This window comes from Mustela erminea, chromosome 11, assembly GCF_009829155.1.
Source record: "Mustela erminea isolate mMusErm1 chromosome 11, mMusErm1.Pri, whole genome shotgun sequence".
Taxonomy (NCBI): Eukaryota; Metazoa; Chordata; class Mammalia; order Carnivora; family Mustelidae; genus Mustela; species Mustela erminea.
The window spans coordinates 90,002,496-90,025,561 of record NC_045624.1 but is presented as its reverse complement, the minus strand read 5'-3'; the positions used below and the strand labels follow the sequence as shown (position 1 = coordinate 90,025,561).

Sequence of the window (23,066 nt, the reverse complement as noted above, 5' to 3'; positions counted from 1 at the left end):
TTCCGCACGTCCTGATTATATAACATCAGCCCTTCCAGTGATGGTCGTTTCTTCCCAGGCCTGCTGGCCTACTGGCATGAGGGTCCTGAGTGACTAGGCAGTAGCCGTAGCTTTAAGTTTAGTGGAGTTCTTTGTTCCTACCCAAGAATCGAGACGTCAAGACCTACAGAGCCTAAAGTTGAAAGCATGAGAAGCCCAAATTCCCATGATCACCATCAGTGACAGTGAACTTGGCTACTCCCACTTGATTTCCAAACCCATGTTTTCTGCCTGTTGGGAACACAGCATTACATAAAAGACTTCACTCTAAGGAGTAAACAAACTCCATAAGAATACTATCCTGCCTCGCATGGTGTCATTTCCAAGCTAGCTGAGCTGATGCAGCTTTAAGAGATCCCCATTCCAATCCCATCTGAGATTAGAATCTTCTGGAAGGCTAGGTTTGTGTAGGAGCAGTGGATCTCAAAGTCACAAGGCCAGTGCTATATTTCTTTTGCTGTAAAGTGAGTCCCTTGAGCCGAGGAAGTGTTCTGCTTTCCCTCACTGGTGGTTCAGACACTGTGAGCCCTCCGGGAGTGGTGCCAAACAAGTGCATAGACTGTGAGATTCTCTATGGGAGACCATGTAACATCACTTTGGACCAAGGGACCCAACTTGATCTTCATGAAGATGAGATGAAGACTCATCTTCACCCAATTATATCCTTTAATATAGGAAATTGCTGTAATATTTTGTGGAATACCAGGATGATTCAAACCCTCTGGGGCTAAACTATTATAGAGTGAACAGAGAATGAACAGCCTTGGGGCAAGACTGAATACACACAACTGCTCACCCCAAGTCAATATAAATTGCTTCTGTTCCTTCTTCTATATGAGAATGGAGAAGAACACATTTTGCATTTGAATAGCTGTATATCATATACGAAGGTGTCGTTCGACTGCTCTGGTAAAGATACAAGTGGGACTACGCTGGTTAGGTTTGTATTAAGTCTGTAATGAGGATATGATGGGAATCGCCACTGAGTCCTGACAGTGACACTTGGAGGATGCCACTGATTTGCAGTATTGTTTTTTGTTTACTATATTGGCTTGGTGAGGAGAAAGTGGAGGAGGATGGGCACCTCGGAAGATTTTACTTGGCATTTCCTACTATAAGAGCTCTTCTGTTACCTTTCAATTCAAAGAGTCAGTGTCCACTGCTAAGCAGGTCTATGCCAATTACATACTCAGGAATTGGAGGAAATAATCAGTGGGTGGTCCACTAAGTGCAGTGAATCCACTGCAAAAAGAACTTGGGCCAGGACTCCATATATTACCTGACCCTTATAAGCCCCTCTTCTAACAAGGGGACCATGATGGCTGGGTACATGGTTTACACTTGCCTTGGTTTTGAAGAGTCTTTCTTCATGGGGACCTGGCCTCTTTTGGGTCATCAGGTTCTGGATCCAAGAAGTGGCTCAAATCTAGGAACTTGACAAAGCATCATGTCTTTCCATGAGGGCAGCTGACCTCAACTTTTCACTAATTCATACCGGATCACTTTTGATTACATATATAAAGCTTTGTTGTCTGCTCTTCCACCTTGCTCCTATGAATACCATGTTCTGTTAATCATCTGCATAGAAGATTCCTATGGGGCAGGTCCCCTTGTCTCCTACTCTAACCCTTGCTGCCCATTTTCATAATTGTACCCATCATGATTTTGAGAGTTAAGACATGCCCTGCCTTTGATAGTTTGTGGTCCTGTCCTTTGCAGTGACACTAAGGAGCTCAGTTCTATAATGATGAATCTCACCAGCCTACAGAGGATACTCAACACTCAGCTCTTCAGGGATGCTGGTGCCCTACTCACCAGTTCATTGCTTACTGTCCTGATACACAGCACATTCCCTAGGCCTTCAAGAAACATAATTAATGGGTGTGTTTTCTGGTCTTGTATTTTAGATCCATTCTAGCATGACTGCATGACTTACTGACTGTGAGCCTAGTATCCCTTCTTCCAGAGCCTGCTAAAGCTCTTCTGGAACCTCTGCTTCCCTTCCTGAGAGTCACAGCTTTTGCCAAGCTTCCAAGAGCTGCTCCAGCAATATATTGGATCGCTCTCTCAAGGCCCCAGGGCTCTTGCCAGGCTAATTAAATCCTACATTACTAGTGACCCCAAGTCCACATACTGTCTTTATCCAGTTTCATATTCCGCTTCCCTGCTCTAACAACCTCAGGATCCATAGCCAGCCATTCTTTCCCAGTTGCTACTGGTGTCTGTTAGCCAGTCCCTCTCAGACATCCAGCCCTTTCCCAGTCAGATCATGCTGAAACCCTAATGCTCAGGCAGGTGGTCAGGAGGGGTAATATAGGCAGGTCCGGGGGAAGGTGCACATTTTCTTCCAAGGCACCTGCATCATTTGAGGTTTCTACATGTCCTCAAATATGGCTGAGGTGGAGTGGAGGGACTCTATTTTCCAGTAAGGGTGAGTGGATTACTTCTATAGTCAGAGGGTGTTCAGGAGAACCTCAGGGTTCAAGGTTCTCGTGTGCTTCACCCGTGTCTTAAAAGCCCTCTTCTTCCCTGTGAGGGGCCTGACTTCAGCATAGGTGACTTACCGAGAATTCAGGATTTTCTGAAGTTCTGCAAGTCCTACACCGAAGTCCTGTGCTTGGTCTTCAGCTCTTCCTGCCACCTAACTAAAGGAGAGGAGTCTTTAAAGACCTCCAAGGAGGTGGGCCCTCTGATCCTCACACTAGGCTTTGAATTAGTGAATGACTGCCCTGAACCCGTCATCTTCTCTCATCCAAGCATCAGCAGCATTCAACAACTACCTCCTATTGCTGCAGTCCACAGTCCTTATAACTACTGCTCCCTTATATCTCTCAGTGCCAGAAATATCCAGTGGGTGCCCCGCTTCCCCCTTTCTCTTGTCCCAAGTTCTCCACAGGTGACAGCTTTAGTAATTGCTCTGCTAACCACGTTCCAGAGATCATCATACAAGTTACACACTGGGGTCCTCATCACCAGCTGACCTGAAAACCATCCTCCTCCCAAAGTGCATCTAGGAGCCTGCTTCTGGGTAAAAAGTCAGGCGCCGACTGTCTTGGGTCAAGTGCCCTAGAGACAGAGCCAAAGCCTGGATTCAGGTGCATATGATTTATTAAGGAAGTGCTATTCAGGAAAACTCCAGAAGAGGAAGACAGAAACAAGGGTGAAAGAGTAAGATGTGGTCTCAGGTAAAACAAACTTTGGATTGATCCACGAAGGAGCTCAGAAGCATAAACCGTGGACAGAGTTGTCCTCGGCTTTTTATAGCCTTGTATTAAGAAGCCATTGGTTGTGAGCTACCCTGGGAGCAGGGATGGAGGTGGGCTTGGGGAGGAGGTATAGGAGGCCAGTTCTCCGGAGAAGGAGGCAGCTGTGAACTCTTAGAAGCCACACACAGAGCAACTCATGGGTGGGTGCTCCAACCAGGGAAAGGGGATCCCCGAGGGACACCTACAGGGTCTATGGCGAGGGTATACAGATATGTTACATATATCTGTTCATTGAAAGCTCACCTGGCCGATATGGTTTCTTAATTACATTTCGGTCTCCAATGCCAGATTCTAAACTCTTCCACATGAAGGACTCTGTCCTATTCATATTCATGTTCCTAACCCAGGGATTGGCGTTGAATTGTTACTTAATAAACCTTTATCAGACAAAAAGGAGTTTGGGGTAGATCACAGAACAACTTGAACTCCAGACGAAGTAATCTGGGTGTGACTCCGTTGGCGGTTGGAAAGAGTGTGAAACACTTATTGGCAGGGGTGGTGATGAGGGCAGAAAGCCACAAGAGACAGAGTTCCGGTAGAGGCTGCAAGCCTGGGGAGGCAGAGGCGAAGTCATTAAAGTATTATCTACAGGATCCAGATGGCCCCAGGCTGACAGCCAGGATAGAGACCATCAGGGATTCTAATCAATCAAGTGTGTTACAAGTTTTATACTTCTATGCCTCCAAGCAGATAGAGGAGCATGTCTTATATTTGCATGGAAGAGATACCCAAAAAACAAAAGCCATGTGGGTTTTCTCAGCATCATGAATAATTAGGAAAAGCCCATGAAGTAAGCATGGGAATATTTTCTTTCCTTCCATATTTTGGCCAGAGTCCCATAGTCATATCTGAGAAAATCCAAGGTCATCAGTGTGGAATTTGTTCAGTTCATTAGCACGTGGGGTACTTAAGCTTAAAGTGATTTCCAGTGACATTGCTTTCAAATCAATCATTCCATACGGTAACATATGCTGCTGATTCAGCACGTTATCCTCAGCTGCCTTCTGGACCTGGCTGGAGTAACTTACTCAGATGTATCATATACACATCAGGAAATATGTGCTTTTTTGTTTGTTTGTTTTCTTTTCCTGAGCTCTTCCAGGACTCGACTGTAGGCAAAGCTGTGTGCATTCCTCTTCAATTTTAGGGCTCAGCGACTTTTGGCCAGGTGCCTGCCTTTCACGTGGTTTTCCGAGAACCAGTTCCTGGAACCCCTGTTACGTGGACTGGACCTGGATTTGCCAGAGTTCTCCCTGGGGCCGGCTTGAGATTTGTCGTCAGCAACATTTCCTTGCCCATGGACTTCACCATCGCCCTTTGCTACGAGCCTCAGGTATCCGGCTGCTTCTTCAGGGGTAAGAGGCTGACTGAAGTACATTCTGGAGCTACAAGTTTCCATTCCGGTCTTGCTAGATAGGGTCAACAGAAAATGATTTGCAAAAAGTCGAACATCTGGAGAGCATTAGAAATCAAAGAGTTTCCTAAAAATATTAAAACAACACAGTAAGCCAGAGGCACACATGCTTTATTCCATGGAGAGAAGCTGAAGTTGACGCTACGTATCTCAGGTGCAAGATCTGGGGAAGCGGGGATGGCATGTTTGTGTAAGAACAATAAAAAACTAAAATAACACAAAATCTGCCCTCCTGGGACTTTTTCCTTAAAATTTTCTAGAACTTCAGTAAGCTAACCTGTGTGCAGAGATTCAGGTTCATGCAGAAGAGACATTTATTTTGGACTTGGACTTGACCCTGAAACAAGAGAAGAGCTAATGGCAGGCTGCTCCTCTTGCCACCTCCTCCTGCCTGTTGAGAAAGATCTAAGACAGAACAGAAACCAAACCAGAAAAACACTCCATCTAGAGCAATGGCCCCGAACTTTTTCTCTGCATAATCTTTTCTTTGATAGTCAGAAACCCCACAGACCATTTCCCCTGAAAAATGTTTTATGAGACTGGAATGGTCTCAGAAACCCCAGGGTTCCTCGAGGGACCTCGTTCTGGAAACTCTCATGGTGTTGTATGACCAGAGCGGCTGATCCACTTTGAAACTCTTGATATGACACAAATCTCTATGGCTCCCTTCTAAATGATAGCCAAGGAGTTTCAGTGAACTTGGGCCTAGACAGTAGGATGAGTCATTAAAAATGTGGTATATATTTTTTAATTTTTCCATTAAGAGGACACATCTCTGGCATCTTTAAAAAGCATTTCCAAATTGCATGGCTTTCAGAGTATAGTGAATTAGCATATGCTATAAATACATATATGCATATTTAGACGACACCTATAAATAGATTTAGCCATATAATAAGCAAATATTACATAACAAAATCTGTGTAATGATACATTTATATAATAATATTTCTGCAGTAACATGAAAAAAAGGATACAAGCTTTTGTGAAGGATTCCAGATTTCCACTTTTGTTCTGTGATCCAGGGACAGGGTGTGGTAATTGAATCTTTGGGAGACAGATGTTAAAAACAAGGCCCATCAGGAGCACCAGGACTTTTCCAGCCCAGGAACTAGAGCTACGGCCAGAAACAATATTCCTGGGTCTACCTGGGTCACCATTCCGACCCCAGCAAGCGAGAGCAGAGAATGAGCCTCTCAGACTCTGCTCCCAAATTCCATTTTCCAAGAGGGCTGGGGCTTGTGGGTTCAAGTCCAAGGGCTACCCATGAGGTGTGTTTTGTGTGTGCATCTTCACAAGGGCGTGCTTTTTATGTCCTTCCTGTCTAGCCTGCAGCCGACTGGACTGTCCAGGTCCTGGTTAAGCCCCTTGGAGGGAGCAAGCACTGTCCACGCAAGAGTCCACGGCCACGGCCTTTGTCTTTCCCTTTACCGGCGGCTTCCAGGTATGCTTGGGACCTGTCCTCAAACATGGAAGGTTTCTTAGAATTTTGTTCCTTTATCAGTAATTTGTATCGAAGACCTAAGCAGAAGAAGTAAAGGAGACGATGGCATTTATTGCTTGCTGTGGACTACACTAAGCTTCACATTTAAGATCATATTTTATCTTGCTAACAACTCACTAAGGAGACTTTCTCTTCATTGGGTGAGGAGCAATTGAGAATGAGACTTCTTGGAGACCAGCCCCAGTCTTGGAGCTAACATACTGCAGAACCAGGATTCTAGCCCTGAGCTCCTCATTCTCAGTCTAGAACATTCCTTTCCCATTCACCAAACGGCCTGCAGAGGTGAGAAATTAATATGCTACAAGAGTAAGAATCAAATATTCAGCTGGTATTCCCAACAGCTGAGAGTCTATAAGGTTAAAAAAAAAAGAAAGAAAGAAAAAAGCTACTACTAATTTTGCATCAAAGATTTGTGGCAAAATAAAACAAGAGACCCTGTTGAGATTAGCATGGTAGGTAGAATAAAGGATATTTGTTCTGTCTGTCCTTTTCCCAGAGTAGTCGCGACAACCCATGGCTGGTGGTCCCTAAGATTTGCTATTTGGCACAATCCTATGCAAGAGCCACACAGAGAATCTGAGAGTGAATTTGCTCTCCCCCCAACCCACCGGAGCTGGTCTAGACCCGGCCTCTGCCCCCACTGTCAAACCCACTTCAGCGCAGGTCGGAACACCACCAAATACCCTGGCCGCTTAGGTTATATAATTGTACTTTTGTCACTGAATTGTGTCTTTATTTCTCTTCCTACAGAATCGTGCTGCTGCCCACAACCATCTGTTTAGAACCAGATGTACAATATTCCATAGATGTCCATTTTTCCCGGCCTTTGGAAGGAGGGTCCCACGCTCAGTCCCACATCCTGGTTGACTCAGTAAGTATCACGGAGCGAGGGAGGGCACCGCCTTCCAAGTTGAGCCCTGTTGTCATTCGACTTTTAGACTCCCTGGTGACCTGTTTCTTTAGAAGTATAAATGGGTTTGTGCCGTTAGAAAAATCACTGATTCTCTGTAAACGTCACCTAATACCAATGGCACACCTTACCGAACAGCGCTCATTGGCAACGGTTCGAAGGTTTTACTTACTCTGTTTTCTAGTCTTCACAACTGCGTGAGCAAGGTGCTGTCATTGTCCCCATTTTACAGATGACAGAACAGAAGCACAGGGTCACAGGGCCAGTGAGTGAGGAGGCTGCCATCAGAGCCAGACTCCCTGGTGCCAGAGCCCCCGCTCTGGGCCACGACAGCATCCTGGCATGGCAGAAAGTTTGGGGAGAAATTCTACCACTTGAATTGTCAGTGCCTTGTAAGTTCTGCTCTGGACCTCCTGCTTGTGTAGTGTTGCGACCAGAACACTCGTGCAAGTCCATAGACAGATACTTTTTTAGTTCCCATTATATCCTAAGCATTTTCTTATAGTGCTTATGTCGTCTTCTTTATTTTCTTTTAAAGATTTTATTATTTATTTGACAGAGAGAGAGACAGCGAGAGAGAGAGCACAAGCAGGGGCAGTGGGAAAGGGAGGAGCAGGCTTCCCGCGAGCGGGGGATGCAGGGCTCCATCCCAGGACCCCGGGATCATGACCTGAGCTGAGGCAGACACTTAATGACTGATTCACGCAGGCGCCCTTATGTTGCCTTCTTATCCTTTTTAGGAGCGGTGCATAGTATTTCCTCAAATGACTTCTTTCAACCTCCTTCTCCATAGAGTTGGGCCACCGATATTCCTTTTAAATCTTTCACTCTGTACACAACTTGAGGCCCAGGCTAGGGCCTGGGCAGAGTTTGGGCACTGAGGAAATTTAAGCCTTCATTTACCAGTATCTATACCCTATGCCTCAGGGTTTATGGCTCTCGAAATAGCCTGTCAAATTAATTTCTGGAAAGTATTCTCCAATTAATTCTCACGATCATTAGAAATATGTGAAAGGATCGCGTTCATTCCACCTTCAGCAGAATCGTATAGAATGGTGTGGGCTTCTTTCAAAGTAATTTTGTGAGTAAAAATCAGAATCATTTCTTACAACTGCATTTTAAAATATTTGTGAGAGGGCCGCCTGACAGACTCCGTCCGTGAAGCGTCTGCCCTCAGCTCAGGTCCTGATCCCAGGGTCCTGGGGTCTGGTTGGCGTTGGGTTCCCTGCTTGGCACGGAATCTGCTTCTCCGTCTCCCTCTGCCTCTCACCCCTGCTTGTGTTCCCTCTCTCTCTCTTTCTCTTTATCAAAATAAATAATAAATAAATAAAATATTAAAAAAAATATTTGTGAGGGTCTTCTGATATCATGATTTAATTGCCACATTACTGCCCTACAAAGTTTTATTTGAATGCAGCTATGGCCAGTTGTTTAAAGATTTATTTATATGGGGGGGTGGGCAGAGGGCGAAGGGGAGGGAGGGGAATGAATCCAAGCGGACTCTGTGCTCGGCACGGAGCCTGACTCGGGGCTCCATCTCACATCTCTGAGATCATGACCTGAGCCGGATCCAAGAGTCAGACGCTTAACCCACTGAGTCCCCCAGGCACCCCTGGTAAGTTGTTTATATATTACCTACAGCAGATTTCAAGCTACAAAGACAGAGCCGAGTACTTGCCACAGACGCCTTATGACCCACAAAGCCAAAAACATTTACTGTCTAGCATTTTATAGGAAGCTTGACAATCCCCTGTTTAAGTAGTTGTATTTACGTATTTCATGAATTGTGTCTTCAAAGTTTAATTTTTAACCATTGAACATTTTAAATTTATAACCTGGAACTTCACGGTTTCATCATCTACGATAGAACTCGGTATGAAGCAGGTGTATCTTGTATTCTAGAAATCAGGTATTGTAACATCCAAAATAAAAAAACAAGAAACCCCTGCCATTTATAAGATTATTTTACCAGAGATAGAATTGCAAGATCTAGAAAACAGGGAGGGAAGGTAGGAGGAAGAAGGGGGGAGGGAGGAAGGGGGAGAGAAGAAACAAGACACCAAGTTAGATTTGAATATTGTATAAATATGCCCAAAATATTGCCATCAAATACTGTCTGAGACCTAGTAAAAAATTATTCATTGCTTCTGTGAAATTCAGTTTCACCTGGGTGATTTGTATTTTAACTGGCAACCTTAGCCAAGGATGGTCTAAATCCTGCTCCTGGAGGGCCTTGGTTCTACCAGGTAAAGGTAGAAAGAAGTAAAAAGTAGAAACAAATTCTTGAATGAGAGTTTAAACTACTGTGATTTCCCTACCCATGGAAGTTCTATTCTCTGCCCAGGAAGTTTGAAGAGACCTGCATTCACAGACCAACACATGAGTTACAAAGAAAGAAAATCAAATCCAACAGATTTAATTTAGGGGAAAAGGCTAAAAGTTGGGAACCCAAGCAGAGTAGAGAAAGGAAAAGGAAAGAGAAAAATGAAGGAATTCATACATCATGAAGAGATTTTATTATTATGATAGTCATGAAACTCAATAAGAGCCAAGATACTCCTCATCTTAAACCTATATCCTGAATATTTCTAATTTTGTAAATTTTGGTTTATGACTTGATGCTGCGTTTCATGCATCCTTGCGAATTATCCATTCACCACCCATTCATGGAGCCTACGTGGGCTGATATGGTGCTGGTGCCTGGGGTGCAAGCTTTGGTCCCCTTCCTCAAATAATTCTCAGCCTGATGCAGAAGACAGATGTGTAAATAAAATCATTGCAGTGATATCTGACAGATACATAATACAAATGGGTAATTTGAAATTACCTGAAAAATACTTCCATTTGATCAGTTTTCAAGCTTACAAATAGCTACAAAAACCATGAAACCTGAATGAAATTTAGGAAAGCAGCCTGATCTTGGCAAAGTATCAGAACCTCAGAAGAGAGGCTAGATCCCTCATTCGGGTCAGATTCCCCAGAAGCCAAAACTGAGATAGGGACTTGGGTCCACCTGATTTATTGAGGGTATGCTTGTGGGAGAAGAGGTCCAGGGGACCGGGGAAGGAACAGAGCGAGGATGTGATTTGCACTGAAGCGTAGCTGATCCCACAGGGAGCTTGGGAGCATAATTGTACCAAGGAGCCAGTTGCCCCGAGAGGCAAAGTGGCAGGCCTGTGTGCCCAAATCATCCACCCCCCAACCCCCCAGTGAGTGCATTCACTTCTGGAAAAGTTGGCTGAGTCCCCAGAAAGAGGGACAGCTGTGAGCAAAGAACAGCCAATGCCGTAGCAGCTGGCAAACGGGAAGATCTGGGCAGGGCACCTACAGTGTCCCTTCGAGCCCCTGACCCTGGATGCCCAGTGGGAGAAAGCCAATGCACATTTTCTGATTACAGACTAAAGCAGTTATTTCTACCCCACTGATTTTGCTGCTCTGGGAAGATGCTTGGCTGCCTGAGCCCTGGCACTTTCCAAGTTCATTCTTCTCCTGCAGCCAGATTAACATTGATATCTAAGACTAGGACACATTTCCAAGAAGTCCCAGTGAAAGCTTTGGTCAACCCTGGAGGCTCCTTCTGCAGAGATGGCTTTTGTTCGGCAAACAGAGTGAGACAGCTACAAATTTCCTTCCCGATTGCATGATATGTGCTTCCATGAAAACGTATTTAGAGTCAAAAGTGTATTGGCCATTCTAGAACATAAAACCACTGTTCTTTTAAACCATGGGATGGACTCCACTTGGTCAACAAAATCTTTAGAAGTTTCTAGAAGAGGTGAGTCATGACATTACAAAATCCTATAGCTTCACAGGGACTCTTACCATCTGAGCCATCTGCTTGGTGCCAGGACTGGCCCCCTCGAAACTGCCTCAGACCAGCAACTATAGATAATGTACCCCTGGTTGGCTCTGCTCATCTCCAACCCTAGCCTGTCCGGCTTCCTTCTGCATCTCTCTTCACTCGGTGTGTGTTTGGAGAACCGTCATTTTAGTATCAACTTGAGGAGACCACACTGGACAGGTATATATGCTTCTTTATTGAGCAAATATTTATGAAGTAGCTACTGTGAATTAGACACTGCGGCAGGCTCAGGTGAAGACAAGCACCTTCCCCGACATGCGGGGACATAGGGAATGGCAACGTGGTCTGAGAGCTTCTGGAAGCCATGACGGGTCACTGGACAGAAAAGCTGGGGATGCCTTGAGCAGTGATCCCCAGCATCCCCTGACTCAACCACCTCTTTCAGTTGCAGATATTTTGCAGTATCCTTTACCGATTTGAAATGCAATTCACAAGCATCATAGCCTACCTGCTCACATACCTTCCAAAGCATGTCAGTGTCATGCAAAATACAAAGAGACATAAAAGGAAAGTAATTTATAGAGAAACATTATGTACTTCAATATGTTTGTGCACTGGCAGGAATACACCACAGACCCATGAGACAGGGACAGGCTCATAGGTGTAGAATCACTCAGTGTGACACAGACAGGAAAGCAGGTGTGTTGCAAACATGTTTTTAAAACATAGACTAAGACTTTCAGCTCGTAATTATAAGCAAAGACTTCTCCTTCATGGATGTTCGGTGGAGCATTCGAAAGCTGTAGGAGACGGGGCTGATGTCAAAACATCTGGGATTTCTGATCCCCACCCACTAAAAGCCAGTAACACACCTCATCCGATGGCCGTGACAACCAAAACTACCCCTTGGAATTTCCAAAATGCCCCTTAGGGGACGGCCCCTCCCATATTGAGGACCACTGAGCCAGGAGGTTGGGGGGGCGGGGGTAAGAGAAAGAAGCCACTGACGGTTTGAAGGAGGGGTTATCTGAACAAACTGCCTTTTAAGGAATCACCGCAACTACAGGGTAGAAAATTGATGGGGGAAGGGGGACAAGAGTGGAAGATGGGACGTCTGTCGGGCTGCCATCATGGTAAACTACATGGTCTCAGAGCAGTGACAGGGGACGAAGAAAGATAAATGCACCCCAGACACATTTAAGAGTTTATGTGGACCAGGCTCGTGATTGATTTGTTGTGGGGGCGAGGAGATGAGGTGGGTAGGCAGTGTTGATGATGAAAAAGTCAGTATCAAAGATGACCTTCTTCAGTTTTCTACACTGAGTAGCTTGGGAGATGCTGGCACTGTTTCCTGCCAACAGGCACAAAAAGGAAAGCAGATGGCAGGTGCATTGGTTTGCAGTGCTGTGGGGTGACCAGTAAGCTTGTCTGAGCAGATCTGGTGCCCGCAATTGAGCTGTGGGCAGGAGACCTAGATTGAGATATCAGCAATCTGTATCGATGGTAATGGAAGGCATGCCATTATCAAGGTCACCTAGAATAGGGGGGGTGGGGTAAGGAGGGGGCTGATGGGAGAACACTGAGGGATGGGGGGAAGGAGAGGTGTGGCATTGGCCAGAAGAGTAAATGTGGGAGGAGGCAGGGAGGATTCCAAGGAAACAATGTTTCAAGAGATTTGGCTATCAAGGAGTCAAAGGGCAGAGATGGAGGCAGGGGCAGAAGGAAAGTATGAGATGAAGGAGGTGATTTTAGAGATGGGAGAGATTTTAGCACATTTAAGTGCCAGTTGAAAGGAAGAGATTAAAGAAAGCATAATCCACAGAAAAGTTTCCTGAGGGCAAAGGGGATGGTGGCAGACATCTCCTCCACTGGGACACACCTTCGTGAGTGCTGAAGGGGTGGGGGCAGTGGTGTGGGGGCTAGTACCTGAGTGCCAGGAGTTTGGGAGGCAGGAAGTGGGAGGCTCCCTTTCCTTTGTGAAGGCAGAAGAGGAAGAGGCAGTGAGCGGCCCCTCCGGGAGTGCAGAGAGAATGAAGATAGAAGTTTGAGGAGTGGAGACACTGTGAAATGGGCATCTAAGGCTGAGAGTCCACCACTGGTGTGTCAGACAGCAAAGGGAGAAGGACCAGGGGTGTGGATGGGTGCTGGAGCGGGGTGCTGGAGCGGGGGTGGTTGAAAGGCGGTTGAAGCAAAAGACTATGGGAACGAGGTTCAGTATGGATAAAACAAGGCGGCCAGGGGAAATCTATCTGGGTCACCTGGTTCACTCTTTTAACTAGACCTGCTGAATTAAATCTTAATTTCAGTTGTGACCAACTTGGTATGATCGATTCTCTTACATTAGCATGTTCTCCACTATATCAGCCATGCCACTGAAAAACATTTAAAGTGGTAGCTTATAACATTGGTAAAATCTTCTCAAGAAATACAACTGTATGGTTTTTCTTCACATAGGTATCAAACTATAGATGATCCCTCTTTGAGAATAAGCCTGGAACAATGCATTTGTCTTTCTAATAGCTGTATGTGCTAAGCCAACAATTCACAAAATGCATCTGAGTTATATTGAATTTGTGGGATGTTAGTTTTACTTGAGTACAGAACAAAGTAGTTAAATAAGCATGGAAGCACTGAGGTGTTTTGTTTTGTTTTTTTAAGATTTTATTTATTTATTTGACAGTGAGAGAGAGAGATCACAAGTAGGCAGAGCAGCAGGCAGAGGGAGAGGGGGAAGCAGGCTCCCCGCTGAGCAGAGAGCATGATGCAAGACTCAATCCCAGGACCCTGAGATCATGACCCAAGCCGAAGGCAGAGGCTTAACCCACTGAGCCATGGAAGCATGGAGTTTAAAAGTATCTTTCTTGTAGGACTTCTCAGAGCTTTAGTATGTTAATCTATACTGTGACTCTCCAAGAGGCAGATAGTTTGATGTAGGACACTATTGTTCATATGTAATTGAAAAGGACAAAACATTTCGAAGGAGAGTTTTGTGGAATTAGAGTTCCACAATAATACAATGGAATGCGCTAAGCCATAACTTCTGAATTTATCACAAATAGCCTAAAGTCTTTGAAATCTAAGACAAATTTATGAACAAGCTAAAAAATATAATAAGGAAGGTAAAAAGAAAAAAGTCTTATTTTCTTTGTCTCAAGTCAATAAATGTAAATATTTAAAGATTTCTTAAACACAATAAAAATCTTAAAATCTTCAGTTGTAAGCATTTTCTCATAGGTCTAATTGTTTATACAAGTAGAATCTTAAACGGGAGACGGTTATGAACCTCAGACTTCTTTTTGTATTATTTCAAAAGCTTGTTCTGATTCCCCAAATCAATTCACTGGAGAATTTCTGCAGCAAGCAAGACTTAGATGAATATCAGCTACACAGCTGTGTTGAAATTGCCTCGAAGACGGGACCCCAGGTGCTCCCTGATGTGTGTGAAAGGCTGATAGTCAGCATGTCCGCCAGGCTGCACAATGGGGCAGTAGGTGAGTGGTGGCCCAATGGGCTCTACTGACACACAGCTTTTTAGAATGTGAATGAATCGATTTAATTTATTTTAGCATCGCCTCCAAACAATCAGTGTCAATGCCAATTTCCCAATGATTAGATATATAACAAAGTCTGCTGTGTGTTGGAATCCCAATGCACAGTACAGTAAGTGTATTAAAAAGGAGCTTTGGAGTAGCATTGGGCTGCTAGGATACGGAACATTGGTCCTAAAATACTTATTTGGGGCCCTGGACTTTTAGGGCTGGAGAGAACTGTAAACAATGTCCTTCACCATCAGACTTTCATTCAATGATCAAGACTCTTGGAATCCAAACACATTAGGTAACTTGTCCATTTCACTAAGCCACAGAGCGGTGCTTCTCACCCTTAGCACATCTGAAATTTGGGGCTGCATAAAGCTTTGTTGTTGGGAAGGGTCTTCATGGGGGGTTTTCTGTGCTTAATAGGAAGTTTAGCATCATCCCTACTGTCTGACCACTCAAGATCCGTAGTACCTTCCCTCCAGTTATGACATTCAAAAATTTCTTCAAACTTTGTCATATGTTCCCGGGGAATGGCTTTTACAAAATCTCCCCCCAGTGAGAGCCCGGAGTTCCTGAGTTCTGGGCAAATGCTTATCCTAAAATTACACTGCAGGGTTCCCACAACCCCGTGAAAGATACAGAATAAGGGAAATGAAACAGATAGTCCAGCACCAACATAGATCATCAGGAACTGAAGGAATAATATCAATAATAATAATTATCTTGGAACAGCTCATTTTTAAAACAATTTCTTTTAAGCCTTTCGCTAACCTGTTAAGTAACATTTATTAAGATATGTATATTGTCGTATTTATTGAGCACTTACTTCCTGCTCCATGGTTCTAAGTATTTCACAGGCGTTATTGTCTTTAATCCTCGTGATCCCCTGGGGTAGGTGCTATAATTTCCCCATTTCACAGATGAAGGAGTCAAGAATGAGAGAAGTACCAAATGCAAATGAAGTGAACTAAAGCTCCCAACAGGACCAGGTGCTTCTCGTCACTTCCTTCACCTCTAACTGTCCTCTTTTGTCTCCCCACAGCCTGTAAGTGTCACCCCCAGGGCTCAGTGGGGCCCCGCTGCAGCCGACTTGGGGGCCAGTGCCCATGCAAGCCTCATGTGGCCGGGCGCTGCTGTGACAGATGCTCACCAGGAAGCTATGGCTTGGGACATCATGGCTGTCACCGTACGTAGCAAAGAACGGATGAGGGAGGGCGTGCGTGGTCACAACCTTGGAGTTTCGAAGGCAGGAAAATCAGTATGGGACTCCCCAAAACAAGGGGACTGGGAAATTGATGCCATGATTCAGGCTGTCTGTCTGCGTAGATAAAATGTACAGGAGAATTTTCCCATCGTATTTCATTCATCCCTTCTGAGGGCACCCACTGGATTCAGAGCTCCTTTAGTAATCGTGAGTGATGGTGCTCGCTTCAATGGCACATATCCTAACACTGGAACGACACAGAGATCAGCACAGCTCCTGTGCAAGGAGGACACGCAAATCTGCGAAGGCAACACGGGTGGTGGTAAAAACACAGTCCGTACTTCTGGGAGTGTGCAGTGTGTATCAAAGAGATGGCAGTCCAGGGAGGTTGTGCGAACACAGGGAAAGGTGTTGGCTGTGCCAGCCCAGCTTTACGATCTGGCACAGAAGCCGCACGGCTGGCCAGGTCGAAAGCACAATGAGATTGAGGAGTCAAGGATGGGGTCAGCTCTGCCACCTGGATATCACCCTGTCTGATGCTTGGGTCACAAAAAAATGCGGAACTGATTTTTTGAAGCTCCCCATTAATAAGGGCTTAGATAGGTCTTTATTCAGATGCAGTGGTAATCCAGTCTCATGGCTCCCGTGTTCAGGGGATATAGTTCTCTGTTCACACTGTAAACCGTTAGTGAGAATACTGTTCTCCGCAGAAGCCTAGCTTGGTGGGTATCTCCGGATAGGTTAGTTCTTCCAGGTAAAGGAACAGCATATCTTTTTAGTCATGATTCAGAGAGATGGCATACCTTCCTGGTCATTGCCTAGCAGACAGTGCTTAGGTCCATGATCACTGCTCTTTCCCTTTCTTTAAAAAACAAAAACAAAAACAGGAAAAAAAAAAACAACAAAGAAAAGAAAAAAGATGAAGCGCTTACGATGCACAAACAGGTAAACACAGAGGAGCAAGCCTGTCTTCAGCCTCCTGTCTTCGTGTAGGGAAGACTGGCTCCAGGGACTCAACAATTCACTAGAAAAGGATTGAGCCTCTATGACCTCACCTAGGAAAAGGAAAGATCCAACCACCTTGAGAAGGGATTTTATATTCTTTGAATCTTGAAGTTTGAGTTGATGAGTGAAAGTTTGAGTCCTTAAGAACACGCTCTTTGTTGAGGTCTGGTGTAGAAACAGTGCTTAGAAACCCCAGTGGCTCACAGCGTACAGTTCACTGGATGACTCAGGGAATCATTCAACAAACACTGACCCGGTACTGGGTGCACGCCCGGCTCTCGGACTCACCTTATGTGCCTGATCGGGATGTGACAGTGAGTTCAAGTTTACAAAATCAGGATTGTTACTCATTCCCCCAGCACACCACCTGCCCCCACTCAACATGTCCTCTTTCTTTGTCTAGCATGTCACTGTCATCCACAAGGCTCAAAGAGCCCTATATGTGACCAAATAACGGGACAGTGCTCCTGCCAGGGGGAGGTGGCTGGCCACCGTTGTGACCGGTGCCTGGAAGGCTACTTTGGGTTCCCCAGCTGCCGCCCTTGCCTTTGTAATGGATTCGCGGAAATTTGTGATCCCGAAACAGGCTCGTGCTTCAATTGTGGAGGGTTTACAACTGGAAGAAACTGTGAAAGGTAGGAAATTCACACGTACTTTAATTTTGTTTCTTTTGTTCCGATGTCACAACACCCTCTGAAGGACCACTGGGTAGAGACTCAACGGTATTTAAGTGCAGACGATTGCTATAGGGAGTGGGGGGAGGTAGAGCGTCATTCCTGATGTCCTTCAAGATCTTGTGATGAGCCAGACCATGTCTGATTAAATTAAAAAACAGGGATTTGGGGCACCTGGGTGGCTCAGTGTGTTGAGCCTCTGCCTTCGGCTCGGGTCATGATCTCGGGGTCCTGGGATCGAGCCCCGCATCGGGCTCTCTGCTCAGTGGGGAGCCTGCTTCCTCCTCTCTCTCTGCCTACCTCTCTGCCTACATGTGATCTCTGTCAAGTAAGTAAACAAAATCTTTAAAAAAACAAACAAAAAAAAAAAAAACCAGGGATTTATTGGCCTGGCATCTTGTTTTTTATGTTCCTAAAGTATAACATGTACATTCCCTGCTACTATATTGAGTTTAATGACTGTACGCCTTGGGACTTTCAATGTAAAGCAAAAAAAATCCCTTCAAGGAAGCAAGAAAGCATCTTCTAAAATACTGTTTTGAGAGTTGCACTGTCCTCGCGCATAACAAATCCACACTGGCTCACATTAGTGAGCTTTCTCCAGGAACGTTTGGTAAAAAGCAATTATCTTCCAGATGCATCGATGGTTACTATGGGAATCCTCCTTCGGGACAGTCCTGCCGTCCTTGCCGTTGTCCAGACGTTCCCTCGAGTAGCCAGTATTTTGCCCATTCCTGTTATCAGCATCCTTGGAGCTCAGATGTGATCTGCAATTGTCTTCAGGGTTATGCAGGTATGTAGTCTAGTTCATGTTGCCTTTTTGCTTCTGTCCCATAATGCTACCTAAAAACGGATCCCATGTTCATAATTTCTCTGCTTTGAACAACTGAGTGGTCCTGAATATAAGTTAATGGTAAGAAGACACAATCTGGTATCTTGCTGCTTTACTGAACAAAGGATTTGAAGGATTCAGAAACAAACAATGAAAAGCTCATTCCTCTAAGCTATAATTTTTTTTTAAAATAACATTCTGGAACATTAACTGACCAAATGAGTTTAAATCAAATAGATTCATTTAAAATAAAACCATCACATGATAAGTTAGATACATGGGTGAGTAAGTAATATATATGTCTCATATAACATATAATGTAAGCAATTAAAACATAAAAAATTTTAATCAAATACTTTATGTAATCCCAACCAGTCAATTTGACTGATATTTCACGAATATAATTTATTTTTTTCAGATCTTGAAGCACTGATTTGGGCCTCATATAGACACCATATAAGTCAATTCAGTATTTGTGCCTGTCCCTCTACCAAAACTTTTATTTTGAGGAGTTTAAGCATGAGTGTAAACATATAAGGCAAACAGGGAAAAAACATGAAAGCTACTTGATTTAATCATAGTTTGGGAATATGGTGCTGCTATTTTCTCCAACGATAGTTACCATCATGGTAATAAATGATGTGGCTAGTTTTGGTTTGGTTTTTTGTTTTTGGTTTCTTTTTGCTACCTATGTCTCTACTTCATTTTGACCTCTTCCTGCGTAGTTTCTTGTTTATGTCCACTCTGGCTTGGTTGGTCAGTGTTTCAGAACTGAGACCAGGATTGGCTGATGAGAGCATTCCTAAATGGAATGAACCAAAATGGGGGGGGTGGATAGACCAACAATTTGGGCACCTAACTGACTACAGTTCCCTGGTGGTTGGAAAGGTAGCAGGTAAAGGAGGAAAGGGATATTTTTTCCACCCAGTGCTTGATAAAAACACCCTCCAGTGTGCACACATCACGAAAACCACAGTCACCATCTACACTGCTAGAGCCCATCTCAGGTGCTGCTGCTTCACCTCCAGAAGCAGGTGGGGGTGGGGGTACCCCAGAGAGAACACAAGGTGAGATTGGCTTTGGGTCCTGAGACACTTGGGTGACCCCTGTTATAGAAAGATCCAGGGATCCTGTGCCTAATACTCTAGTTTCTTATATAAGGACTAGAATGTGTTCCTCACCAAGGACTTTTTAGTTCTGAATAATCATTGTATTCTCTGACTGGATAATAAATTAAAATGAATGTTTTAATTCAGAACATTTTTCCTTCTACGTCCCCAACGTGTGACATCTCATTATCCCTTGAAGAGCCTAATTATTCTCTGTACCCGTCTCCACCCCTGCTCCCCTACACCACCCCCCCACACACACAGACACACACACGCTTCTCATGTCATTCCCATTTCCTCTCCCTTCTTTTCAGGTAAGCAGTGTGGAGAGTGCTCTGCAGGTTTCTACGGAAATCCCAGAATTTCGGGAGCACCTTGCCAACCATGTGCCTGCAACAACAACACCGACGTGACGGACCCTGAGTCCTGCAGCCGGCTGACGGGGGAGTGCCTGAAGTGTTTGCACAACACGCAGGGGCCCCACTGCCAGTTCTGCAAACCAGGTCACTTTGGATCGGCCATCAATCAGACCTGCCAGAGTAAGTCTGTCCGGCTTCCCAGGGAGGGTGGATTGGGGGCTGGGAACATGGCAGCAGAGCGAGGTCCTCCATGCATGTGCCGGGATCACCTGGGGACAGGGCTGGGATATTAACAGACCAATTCCTAGACTATACCTTCGACCCACTGAGCAGAATTTCCCAGAATCGGTACTGGGACCAAGTTCATCCAGTGTCTTTAATGTAGCAGTTTGGGAACCACTGAGGCAGAAGAGGGCCAGGGGTTGAGTCTATAATATAAAAAAAAAGGGGGGGGTGGCAGAAGTTTTTAGAAGATATTAACTATTTCAGTTGACTGAAGTCAACATAGTGAACTGTTTTCAGATCGTGAATGGCAGGCAGAAAAGCAAGGTTTTCAGTCATCCTAATTGCGAGCTCTCGGAACACAGTCGGCAGAACCACATGAAATCGCTATGTGGGACTATCAGAAGTGCTGAATGGGTTTAACCTACTTAGATTCTTTGGTAGACCTGAAACATAGTGAGGTGCCTCCTCCATGAGCCCTTCTGAGAAACGATACAATGTCTGTATGTTTGTTGAATGCCAGTGTTGTCCCTGAGTTTACCCGCAGCAATGGCTCTGTTTCCTCAGGGTGCTCCTGCCATCCTTCTGGGGTGAATCCTGCCAAGTGTCACCCTGGTCGGGGAGCTTGCCTCTGTGACCCTGACACTGGCACGTGCCCTTGTCTGCCCAACGTCACGGGCCGGGCCTGTGACCATTGTGCCGATGGACACTGGAATCTTGTCCCTGGCAGAGGATGCCAGCCATGCGACTGTGACCCCCGGACCTCTCATGGCGGCCGCTGTGACCAGGCAAGATGCTTTGAACTTTCCAGAGCGCTAGAGTGGGAAGGGAGGGGGAGACATAGTTTCCAAATTTGCAAATAATGTCTTCTTTATATACTCTTGTTAATTAGTGTTTTTGGACAGGATTGGCCTCATAGAGGGATAGAGTCTGCATTTACAAGGAATGAAAAACACTAAAAATGAGAATGAGGGTCTCAAGGTCAAGTTTGGCTTCTTTTGCTTTTCTCCAAGCCTCTCTGTGACTGGGGAAGTCAGAATTCATGCACAGCAAAACACAGACAGCTTCTCTTTTCCTACCCTGTATGTATGATCATAGGAAAGCTACAAGAAATTGGTTATTAATCAGAATTGATGATCAGAATGAAAATCAATGCATGCCTGCAAAACCGCAGTTCCATTTTCAGAAATTAAACTGTCATTCCCTACAGCTCACCAATCGCTTTACATATGGGGAAAACAAGATGTCCTCTTTTCTTACCAGACCAATCTCAGTTGTTTCGAAGGAATGCAGGGTAGTGTACTAGGAGCAAACCTGTGTTCTGTAACATACCATTATTGCTGCCTAGCTGCACATGCGATTTTTAGTCCATAAAATAACGGGCATAGAACTTTTGAAACAAATATAACATCTATATGGAAAAAAAGTATTCATGGCATGATCAGGGTCTTTGGCTTAATAAATACATTCTTTGAAACACTTGCCACATTAATAGAGATGGGAGGGAAGGGTAAAACAATGAGAAGAAATTTTAGAGTCTGTCCACACTGCAGGGACCAGGGTTTAATTGAAATCAAAATGCTAATTTAAGAAGCTGGACTTTTCCCAACTACTAAAAATAATGAGAAGCGTGGCTCATCTCCAATTTCAGTTCCACTGTTCAGCTGATGCAAAGGTCAAATGTTAGGCAAGTCAACTTTTGAAGGTAGTTCTCATGTATAGAACTGTTTTCCTTTCTCTTTCTTCTTCTTTCTCTCCAGCCTTCTGCTCCAACACACACACACACACACACACACACCCCTACCTCTCCATGCACTTTTTTTCCTAATAAATGTTTTATTTTAAGATAGATTTCCAGAAGAGTTGTGAAGATAGGACAGAGAAGATGGACCCCACACCCACCTTCCTCTGCTTTTAACACCTTACATTAGTATGGTGATTTGTCACAATTAATGAACCAATATTGACACAGTATCATTAACTAATGTCCATAATTTACTCATATTTCCTTAGTTGGTCACCTATTGTCATTTTTCTGTTCCCAAACCCCATCCAGGACACCCCATTACCTTTAGTCATCTTATCTCTTCAGGTTCTTCTTCATTGTAGCGTTTCTCAGGCTTTCCTTATTTTTGACGACCTTAGCAGTTTTGAGGAAGGTTTTGGAAAATGTCCCTCTATTCAAATTTATCTGATGTTTTCTCCTGTTTGGACTTGGATTATGGGATTGAGGAAGAAGCCCACAGAGAGAAAGTGCTGTTCTCATAACATCCTCTTAAGGCTGCACACCATCTATATGACTTAGCACTGTTGACATGAATCCCAGTCACCAGGCTGAGGTAGTGTTTGTCATGGTTCTGTTCTGTAAAGTTACTTTCTTTCCTCCTTTCCATACTGTGCTCCTTGGAAGAAAGTCACCATGCACAATCTACACATGAGGAGCGGGGAGTCTCACACTCCTTCCTTGAGGGCAGAGTAGCTCCATAAATTATTGGAATTCTTCTGCACTGAGATTTATCTGTTGTCCCCCAGGTCTTCATCTATTAATCATTTTTTAATATCTACATGGAGTCATGGGTATTTATACTATACTTCAAGTTACAATCCGATATGACTTTATTTTGCTGTTCATGTTATTCCAGCTCTGATCATTGGGAGTAATTTCAATGGGTTTCTATGTCCCTTTGACATACCTCATTATTATTAGGTTTTGGATTTTTTAAAGCACTTTCTGCATGACAAGGTACTCTAAGCTCATCTGGTGTATTTCTTGCCACTATCCTAGGAAAAGCCATTTCTTTCCTTCTCTTCCTCCTCTTCCTCCTCCTCCTCCTCCTTCTTTTCTAAGAGAGAGAAGTGGGAGGAAGGGCAGAGGGAGAGGAAGAGAGAGAATCTTAAGCAGGCTCCATGCCCAGCACAGGGCCCTGATGCGGGCCTTGATCCCATGACCCTGTGATCATGACTTTAGCCGAAATCCAGAGTCTGACACTTAAATGACTGAGCCACCCAGGTGCCCTGAATTAGCCATTTCTTTAAGGAGACCTGGTTCCTTTTACTGGAGAATGGTATCTGAGCACCAGATGACCATACGTGGCTCATATTCCCCCCACCTTACACCTGCTGCCATTGACCGTGGAACAAAATGATTGATCTCCACGTGAGTGCTTGGCTTCCTAATTCAAGAGGG

General features: G+C 44.6%; 1 protein-coding gene and 1 non-coding gene across 5 annotated transcripts in view; both read left to right on the top strand.

The window, feature by feature from the left end:
- The window catches only part of LAMB4 (laminin subunit beta 4), a 97,599-nt gene that overhangs the window by 44,117 nt on the left and 30,416 nt on the right, over nucleotides 1-23,066 (top strand). For all 4 annotated transcript variants that reach the window (XR_004277116.1, XM_032306026.1, XM_032306027.1 and 1 more), the window contains 9 exons: nucleotides 4,453-4,638; nucleotides 6,048-6,163; nucleotides 6,974-7,094; nucleotides 14,249-14,426; nucleotides 15,517-15,660; nucleotides 17,087-17,318; nucleotides 17,993-18,150; nucleotides 19,613-19,837; nucleotides 20,447-20,667. Coding sequence is in view for 3 of the 4 variants with exons in the window: in XM_032306026.1 (XP_032161917.1) it covers nucleotides 4,453-4,638; nucleotides 6,048-6,163; nucleotides 6,974-7,094; nucleotides 14,249-14,426; nucleotides 15,517-15,660; nucleotides 17,087-17,318; nucleotides 17,993-18,150; nucleotides 19,613-19,837; nucleotides 20,447-20,667 (1,581 nt within the window). In the remaining variant the exon portion in view is untranslated. The remainder of the gene's footprint in view (nucleotides 1-4,452; nucleotides 4,639-6,047; nucleotides 6,164-6,973; nucleotides 7,095-14,248; nucleotides 14,427-15,516; nucleotides 15,661-17,086; nucleotides 17,319-17,992; nucleotides 18,151-19,612; nucleotides 19,838-20,446; nucleotides 20,668-23,066) is intronic.
- LOC116569756 lies at nucleotides 15,896-15,999 on the top strand. The gene has a single exon (XR_004277180.1). It is a non-coding gene; the product is annotated as a U6 spliceosomal RNA (small nuclear RNA).